This window comes from Cebus imitator, unplaced genomic scaffold, assembly GCF_001604975.1.
Source record: "Cebus imitator isolate Cc_AM_T3 unplaced genomic scaffold, Cebus_imitator-1.0 Scaffold349, whole genome shotgun sequence".
NCBI lineage: Eukaryota > Metazoa > Chordata > Mammalia > Primates > Cebidae > Cebus > Cebus imitator.
The window spans coordinates 1,306,026-1,315,182 of record NW_016107664.1 but is presented as its reverse complement, the minus strand read 5'-3'; the positions used below and the strand labels follow the sequence as shown (position 1 = coordinate 1,315,182).

At 39.0% G+C, this 9,157-nt stretch overlaps 1 protein-coding gene across 1 annotated transcript in view; it reads right to left on the bottom strand.

The window, feature by feature from the left end:
* SUGCT (succinyl-CoA:glutarate-CoA transferase) overlaps nt 1–9,157 on the bottom strand; it is a 681,636-nt gene that overhangs the window by 538,406 nt on the left and 134,073 nt on the right. The window contains exon 7 of the mRNA XM_017506146.1: nt 4,415–4,510. Coding sequence (XP_017361635.1) covers nt 4,415–4,510 — 96 coding nt within the window. The remainder of the gene's footprint in view (nt 1–4,414; nt 4,511–9,157) is intronic.

Genomic DNA, 9,157 nt, shown 5'->3' with positions numbered 1-9,157 from the left:
AGAGAGAAAGAGAAGAAAGAGAAGAAAGAAAGGAGGGAAGGAAGGAAGGAAGGAAGGAAGGAAGGAAGGAAGGAAGGAAGGAAGGAAGGAAGGAAGGAAGGAAGGAAGGAGAAAGAAAAAGAAAAGAAAGAAACAGCAAGTCAAATACTGCATGTTATCACTTACAAGTGGGAGCTAAATAACATGTACACATGGACATAGAGAGTGGAATAACAGACACTGGAGACTCAAAAATGTGGGAGGTGGGAGGGGAGTGAGGGATGAGAAAGTATCTATTGGGTATGACGTGCACTATTTGGGTGATGACTGCACTAAAAGCCCAGGCTTTGCCACTACCTAATATTTCCATGTAACAAAACTGCACTTGTATGCTCTAAAATATAATTTAAAAATAAGTAAATAAAAACTCCATTTTTTCCACTATATTCAGTATCGTCTCCTGTCCTCATGAGTATATGTGTGAATGGATCTTCTATGATATTGGAGACAGGTAGAGGTCAGTGTAGCTCACAAGCAAAGGAGGATATGCAAATGAAGGTTCCTAGAAGGTTAAAAAATTTGGACAAGAGTTTTAGATATATGCAGGCTAGGAAATTAAGAGAATTATCTTGCTAGGCATGTATCTAAAGGGCAGTGGCCCCACAGACAACTATGCTACATAATAAAATATATTATTTTTGAAATCCAGCTATCTGCTTTCTCTGCACCCTCCTCTACCATCTCTAAAAGCTTCCTGTCTTTAAGCACAATTGTTTAAAGGACTCGGAAACATACCTATGCATTAAAAATATTAATAGGGGCTGAATGCAGTGGCTCACACCTGTAATACCAGCACTTTGGGAGGCCAAGGCGGGTGGATCACTTGAGGTCAGGTGTTTGAGACGAGCCTGACCAATATGGTGAAATCCCATCTCCACTAAAAAACAAAAATTAGCCAGGCATGGGGGCTTATGCGTCTAATTCCAGCTACTCAGGAGGCTGAGGCAGGAGAATCGCTTGATCCTGGGAGGCAGAGGTTGCAAGGAGCCAAGATCACACCACTGCACACCAGCATCGGCAACAGAGTGAGACTCTATCTCAAAAAAATAATAATAATACGTGTGTGTGTGTGTGTGTGTGTGTTAACAGAAATATTATGTACCATTAATCCCTTGGGCTAAATGCTTCTCTGTGGCAGGGTCCACTAGAAATGGAAACAAAAGAAGCTGTGAAATCTAAAACTTTTCATAAAAGTCTGAAACCTGCCAGACACTGTGGCTCACATCTGCAGTCTCAGCTACTCAGGAACCCAGCTAATGGGAACACCTGAGCTCAGCAGGTCGAGGTTGCAATAAGCTATGATCACACCACTACACTCCAGCCTGGACCACAAAGTGAGTGAGAATCAGTCTCTTAAATATATAAATAAATAAATATAAATCTGAATTCTCAGTAAAGCATCCACCAATATGTTCAACAAGTAGCAAAATGATTATCTCAGCTTTGTCTACCTTTATATAACTTACTTAATCTTAAAAAGCTGGCAGCCAAAGAATAGGAAAGGAAAGGGCATGAGTAATCAATCTGAGAAGAACTGCATTCTTATAAAATAACACGCGAAACAAGGATCACTACTTTTCTGAAATTTACATTCCATGCATTCAAGGTATATAATCTTTCAGAGAGGGTTCAGTAAGAATTGAGGAGAGTGAGCTGGGCATCTTAAGTAACTCCTGTGACCATCAGAGTCTTCCATTATAGACAGTCAGCCCAAAACTCAGACAACTTAACTTAGACGCAAAGCTGTAATTATTACAGAAAACTGAATTATAATTATCTTGGCATTCACCCACAAAAATATTCCCCCAATCTATTCTTAAAATTGAAAACAGGCTAGGGTCTCTAAGCATATCTAGGGCCCATCTTGGTATGCTAGTTTCATTTCAGCTAAATTTGCATTTATTCCTTAATCACAGTGCTGAACTAGTTCTTTAAAAGAGGAAACAAATTAATTCTGAGCTCCTGAGGAAATATCCTGGTAGATTTCCTATTTCTTACAGATAACAAAGCTGCAATCAACTAAAATCAAATAAGCATAGTATCCATTTTATGTGAATGGCACAATTCAACCAGTAAAAACACAATTCTATCATTGAAGAACAGACACAGACACAGATACATACACACACACCACACACCACAAACACACACACACACACACACACACACACAGAGGGAGGTAAGGAGAGAGAGAAAGAGAGTCCTGTGCCTTTTACTTTCCAAAATAAAAGCCAAGGTTCTGATTTCTTTTTTTTTTTTTTTTACCACATAGTGAAATAATTGAGGGCATACCCAAGATGCCAGAACTCTAGTCTAGGTGCACATGCCCAGAAGGGATAGCTGAAGTCTATATAAAGTTTTTTAAAATGACATTCCATTTTCAAAATGAGCAAAAAATAAACTATAAACTTAATGTTTGAATGTAGTGAACACCTATCTAGTGATGGGATTTGGAATTACACTAGAGAAACTTCCAACTAAGAAATGCTTTCCCCATGTACATCAAAAGCTGAAGGCTAGGCCAGGCATGGTGGCACTCTCCAGCAATTTGGGAGGCTGAGGTGGGTGGATCACTTGAGATCAGGAGTTGGAGGCCAGCCTGGCCAACATGGTAAAACCCCATATCTACTAAAAATACAAAAAGTAGCCAGGCACATTGGCACATGCCTGTAGTCCCAGCTATTCAGGAGGCTGAGGCAGAAGAATCGCTTGAACCTGGGAGGCAGAGGTTGCAGTGAGCTGAGATTGTGCCACTGCACTCCCACCTAAGAGACAGAGCAAGACTTCGTCTCAAAATAAATAAATGAAAGACTGAAGGCCAGACTTCCATTATTTGAGATGATTTCACATAGATTCCAACATCTGTTTAAATACCCTTGAGAAAGACCTCTATTATCACTGACGAGTATAAATGTAGTTGCTCAGACCCTTGACCTAGGAGCAAGTTTGATGGAGACCCTTGGTAGGGGTAGAGTTGATGAAGGGAATTGAAATCACATTTTATTGTCAAAGGTAGCAGGATCTGAAAGAATATTCAACGAGGAGGCAAGGGACCATAGTTGGAATCCATCTGCCCAATCTAGGTATGAGATTTCTTATCTGAAAAACAAGAAGATGAAATCTGATGATCTCTAGCCAATTCAAAAATGTAATGACTTCTGTGAAATGAAGCAGGTCAGGTTAGAAGTATAGGGTCAGTCACAAAGAGCTAGGAAGTGGGGAAGCAAAATGTCACTAATGGTGGTCATAAAACCAATGGTAGAGGCAAAGGAGAAGAACTGGAGAAAATACCTCCACAATTGTAATTACATCTAAAGATTAACTCAATGTGTTGAAAAGCAGTTCTACAGTGTAATCATAGTAATGCCTCCGGTAAGGGGCCACAAATATAAACAGAGAGGGAAGAATCCTAGGTTCATATTGGGTCAGTGCTTTCCTCAAAATCTGATTTTTAAAAATGGAAAAGAAACTAGTTTTGCCTAAGGAAATAATGTCTTAAAGCTAAAAGGATGATTAGCAGGGTTGATGAATTTCCTGGTAAATGAAAAATGCTGACTTTTTTGTTTTCTCCCAAGAGCACTAGTATTGAAATTACTCCAGTAAAATTCACTCATTCATTCCACAGATATGTCTACAGTACCTAACATGTGCTTTCATTGATTGTGAGAAGACATACAATGATAAAAAAGTGACCTCTACTCTTAAGCGCTTACAATAGAGTACAGAAGATATGGCAGATACATTAATAAATACAACAACACACGGTATAACTAGACCAAGCAAAGGTTAGGGATTGGAAGAAGAGCTAGGTTTTGTTTTAAATTTTATTTTTGAAAGATCACAGTTACTTCACATATCCATTTACACTAGCCAAAGTCAAGAATTTCTAAGGACAAGTTTAGACACTTAATAAAGAACAGCAGCTCCTGAGCCATCTGCTTTGTTCCAAAAATGAAGAACCATCACACGCAAATTTTCATTTTACTCAATCCTGTGAGAATATTATTGTCAGATGGGGTAGGTAACATTTGTTTTATAACTGACATGGTTAACAAATCATGCTTTGTAAAATGGCTACAGTCAGTGCCTCTTTTGGGTGGAAAAAAAAAAAGAAAACCAACATATGAGCCCAAAAGTCACTTGCTTTCAGCGAGTTCCTTTGATCCATTTAAGGGTCCTGTTACTGATCTCTTTCTGATGAAGAAACAGGCAAAACAGAACTTAAGGTGAACAACAAAACCTTGTTATAGGCAGACACAGATACATTACCAAAAAAGCTAAAGGATTTTTTGCATATAAAGGAATCATTTTCCGAAAACACATCATATAAAACGGCAAATTACAACAGCCCAACTTTAGACTGCCGTAGCCTTACCTGGTAAGGAACAATACTTCCATGAGCTGTACCCCAACGTTTTGCTTCCTTTTGACCAATAAGATAATTTGCAGCTATGTGGGACAAACACGCCACCTACCAGGAAAAAAAGTAAATAAATAAAATAGAACAGCTAGTTTATCTATACTCATAAACAGAATGTTATATTATGAAAGTGATTTCACTTCATGTCATTGTAGCAGAAAAAAAAACTGTCCATCAAGTTAGAAAATATACAGGCACTTGTACTTTTATCACACAAATGAAGAATGGTGTTACATTATTACATGAGACTAAGTAATAGTCAATTGAGAAATATAAACATATAAACGTTCAACCCTTAAAAAGATTATCTGAAAGCAGAGGTTGACCAAGCAGATGGAACCATGGGCCAGCCTTTATCATCAAACCCACAGCAATATACAACAGCAACTCATACATTTTTCCCCTCTGCATGTATCTCCTTTTATTTTGCACCAAGATGATACCAAAAGAGCCTGTGTCATCACTGAGTAGACAGATGTACCAAAGCCAGGAGCCACATTTCTCTAAATTTCTGATGACATAAAAAAGTAGTAATAATAACCCTCCATTTATTTAAGTCAGTTTAGCCAGGTCTTCCATTACTTGTGGCCCAAAGCATTCTGACACAAAAGATCAAGATTATTTGACTTTTTAAAATTAATTAGTAGATCATCCTCATTTAAAGAAACATTACTGTACCTCTCCCAATTTGCTCCTAGCCCCATACTCTCATTGTCATACTCAATTCAGTTTTTGAGAACTGCAGATCTGTTAAAGGAGTCATCTAAAACCTTAGAGTAAGTTTCTGACTATTGCAGTATTTCATGGGCAGATCTTGACAAATCTACAATAGATCAACTTAATATGACAATAATATGAGGTTAATGAATTGCTTCCTGGTGATCTGCCACAAATATCTTATGTTCCAATGAATACTTATGGTTCCACCACTGCAGAACTATGGAAAGGAAGTAATCAAATGATTTTCCATGAATTCCATAAAAGAATAAAAAGTGGTCCTGGCCACATTACATAACCATGACATAGTACCAGCTTGCTTTTCCCTTTCTAGATCATCAGATGTGACTGGAAAACCCACCAAGCCCGTCATTAAAACATAGCCCAAATTGCGACTGGCTCCTGGAACAACTCAAGGCATGATTTTTCAGGCCTTTTCTTGCCCCCTACCTAGCACAGCAGCTGTGCTTCCTACAAGAAATATCAATAGGACTCAGCCTGGATAAATCTCCTTGCTGCCGCAGCCATTCTCCTTTACTTTATTTTTGGGACTTAAACTCACTTTAATGTTCATTTACTGCTCTGTCAAAATTGGAGCTGCCTTGTGGCAGCTGGTTTGGCTGTACAGCCCAGGTGGCAAAACTAATAAACTTTGAGTCATCCACTTCTGGACTTCCATCTGGTCTTGGGCATTTGAACCATGGAGCATTCCAAGGCTGCCTGGGGCCACCTAGTGCTAATCACCATTTCACAGATCACTTCTGTGTCTTTCAAAATGGAAAATCAAATCAACATTTTGTAGCAAAAATGTCCTGGATAGGAAGTTCAGACATGGCCGGTTGAAACCTGGATGGTTTCTAATCTCTGTCAACCTCTAAATAGTTCCATGACTGTGGGTATATAAATTACCTTTTTTGATCTTCTGATACATTCTCTATAAAGTCTTGGCATTTGAGCTAAACCAAAGATTTTCAAATTTTTTTAAAAAAACAGAACTGTATCCAATCAATAATACATGAAATCCTAATATATAAATATGTAAGCAGAGAACAGCTCAAGTGCTCTGGATGAAGCAGAAGCAGTCCTGCAACACCACCCCAGGGAGCATGAACACAGAACACAATCTGCAAAATAGTAAGTAATCCTCAATGTGCTTACAAGGCAAATTTGATATACACTTCCGACTCTATTATTCCTCTTAACAATCTGGCAGATAAAAAGACACAAGGGACTGGGTATGGTGGCTCATGCCTGTAATCCCAGCACTTTGGGAGGCCGAGGCAGGTGGATTACCTGAGGTCAGGAGTTTGAAACCAGCCTGACCAACATGAAGAAACCCTGTCTCTATTAAAAAAACAAAATTAGCTGGGCATGGTGGCACATGCCTGTAATCCCAGCTACTCTGAAGGTTGAAGCAGGAGAATCTCTTGAACCGAGGAGGCAGAGGTTGCGGTGAGCCGAGATCGCACCATTGCATTCCAGCCTGGGCAACAAGAATGAAACTTCATCTCCAAAGAAAAAAAAAAAAAAAAGACAAGGGATGCAATAGCAGTAATTTTCCCAAGACACTCCTTCCTGAAATTGGAGACACTTTCTGAATTCTGAGATCTCTTCTCAGATCTAGCTATGTTGTTCTTTTTATTTATTTTTTCATTCAAATAAATCATGATGAATGTCACTCTCTAAAGGGCTCTGTTGCTACTGAAGGCCAACAAGCAAATTAGTAAAGGTTATTCTGTGCAAGTAGTCAATCACAAAAGCCTTGTTATTTCTTCTCTAATTTCAAAGTCAACAAATCAACATCATCAAGGGCTGCATGAGATTATCACAGGCCAACTTATAAATCCTAAATTGATCTAAGAGAGTTGCCAGGAATAGGGAAGGACTGGATTCTTGGCTGGATATCAGCTTGGCTGCCTCATTCCTAACACATTATCCTGTTCTTTCTTTTCAATTTTTGACTTCTGTGTTTCTGACCCTGCCCCATTTATAATGTGTTTGCATGAAGAGTCAGAACACATCTCTCAATCTGTTTGCAAGTAGAATACTGTATACAATTCCTTCATACAGTGGTAGTTAATGAAATCAAAAAGGATTTCAGAATTAGCAAGCTCATACTGAGCAGAAGGACTAAACAAAATTTTAAGCCAACTGACATGAAAAAACAAAGTGTGGGCCAGGCATGGCAGCTCGTGTCTATAATCCTAGCACTTTGGGAGACTGAGACAGGTAGCTCACTTGAGCCCAGGAGTTCAAGACCCACCTGGGCAACATAGCAAAACCCAATCTCTACTAAAAATATGAAACAAACAAACAAACAAAACAGGTGGGAGGGTCACCTGAGCCTGGGGAGGTCAAGGCTGCAGTGAGCCGAGATCACTGCACTCTAGCCTCACCAACGGAGTCTCAAAAAAAATAAAAACAAAAAACAACAAATTGTGATTTGTCAGTAACAACTCAAAGGCAAAGTTGGGGGAAAAAATCTATTTTTTAAAAAAGAGAGCAACATAGCTAAACTTAGCAAATCAATGTTTAAAGGGGGTATTACAAATCTGAATGTAATCTACTATTTATAGGGATGTATTTTAAGGCAGAAGAAGGGGAAAAAAGTCAATAGCTATGATGTGATTATGAAAAAAATCAGAGGTTTCCTGGGCAATTAATGACAAATTTTGCACAAATTAAAAGAATGCAGGATGTGACTTTTTGGTTAATAACTACATACTGTATACCCATTCTAAATACTGCATTAGATCATTACTTTCATTCCCTAAACTTAGGCTTATTATTTCATCAAGTGGACGCTATATAATTTACTCAGAATGTTGCTTTTTTATGGGTTTATCTAAACAAAAAAAGCCAACTTTGGTTTCATAATAATCATTGTGACAGCAAAACTACTATTTTAGATAACAGAGTGGGTCCTGATATTCTTTGTTTCTAACCAGAAAACCAATGGGGTGGTCAAAATGGATCTCAAAGAGCACAGCCACAAAAGACTTGAGGAAGAATATACCCAATTAGTTCCCAAAGCAGTCCCATGGTATCTGTCACCATATGTTCCACTTCCACTGAATAAGGATACAGCTGCAATAATACAATCTATCGTCTCCAAAAGGACAACCAAGTGTGACACGTAAAATGAGAAAAACAAGACTAGAACCACGGTCCATGGCACCAAAACAGGTCATTTTCCCCCCTATTGCCTCGTATGTCTTCTGGCCTTCAACTAAGTTGAACTGAACACCAACAATGCAATCATCCATCTGCCCACATTTCCAACTATTCTTCAAAGTCTTTGTCAACATCATCATTTCCATTAAGCCCTAACTATAGCCAGCAAGCAAGGGGTTATATTCCCTGCCCCTGAATGAATAAAACACTTAATTTATCTGACTTCTGCTGCACTTTCACAGTCATGCTTGTACTACAATTAGAATTGTAAGATGTCAAAGCTAGAAGGAGCTAGGTCACTACTTCTTTAACCTACCCATGCATCCCAATCACCTATGGAATTCCTAGAACCCATCGCATACCAAATGAATCAAGTTCTTCAGGGATGGAAACTTGGAAAAAAATAATTTAACCAGTGTAATATTAACTGCACATCAGAGTTGAGAACCAAAGCCTTATGAGAGTCTAGTCAAACTCCTTAATATACAAATAGATAAATAAAGGAATATAGAATAAAAATAACTTGGCTGGGCACAGTGGCTCACGCCTGTAATCCCAGCACCTCGGGAGGCCGAGGCACGCAGATCACAAGGTTAGGAGTTTGAGACCAGCCTGAGCAACATGGTGAAACCCTGTTTCTACTAAAAATACAAAAATTAGCCAGGCATGCTGGTGAGTGCCTGTAATCCCATTTACTCAGGAGGCTGAGGCAGGAGAATTGCTTGAGCCCGGGAGGTGGAAGTTGCAGTGAGCCAAGATCGTGCCACTGCACTCCAGCCTGGGCAACAGAGTGAGACCCTGTCTCAT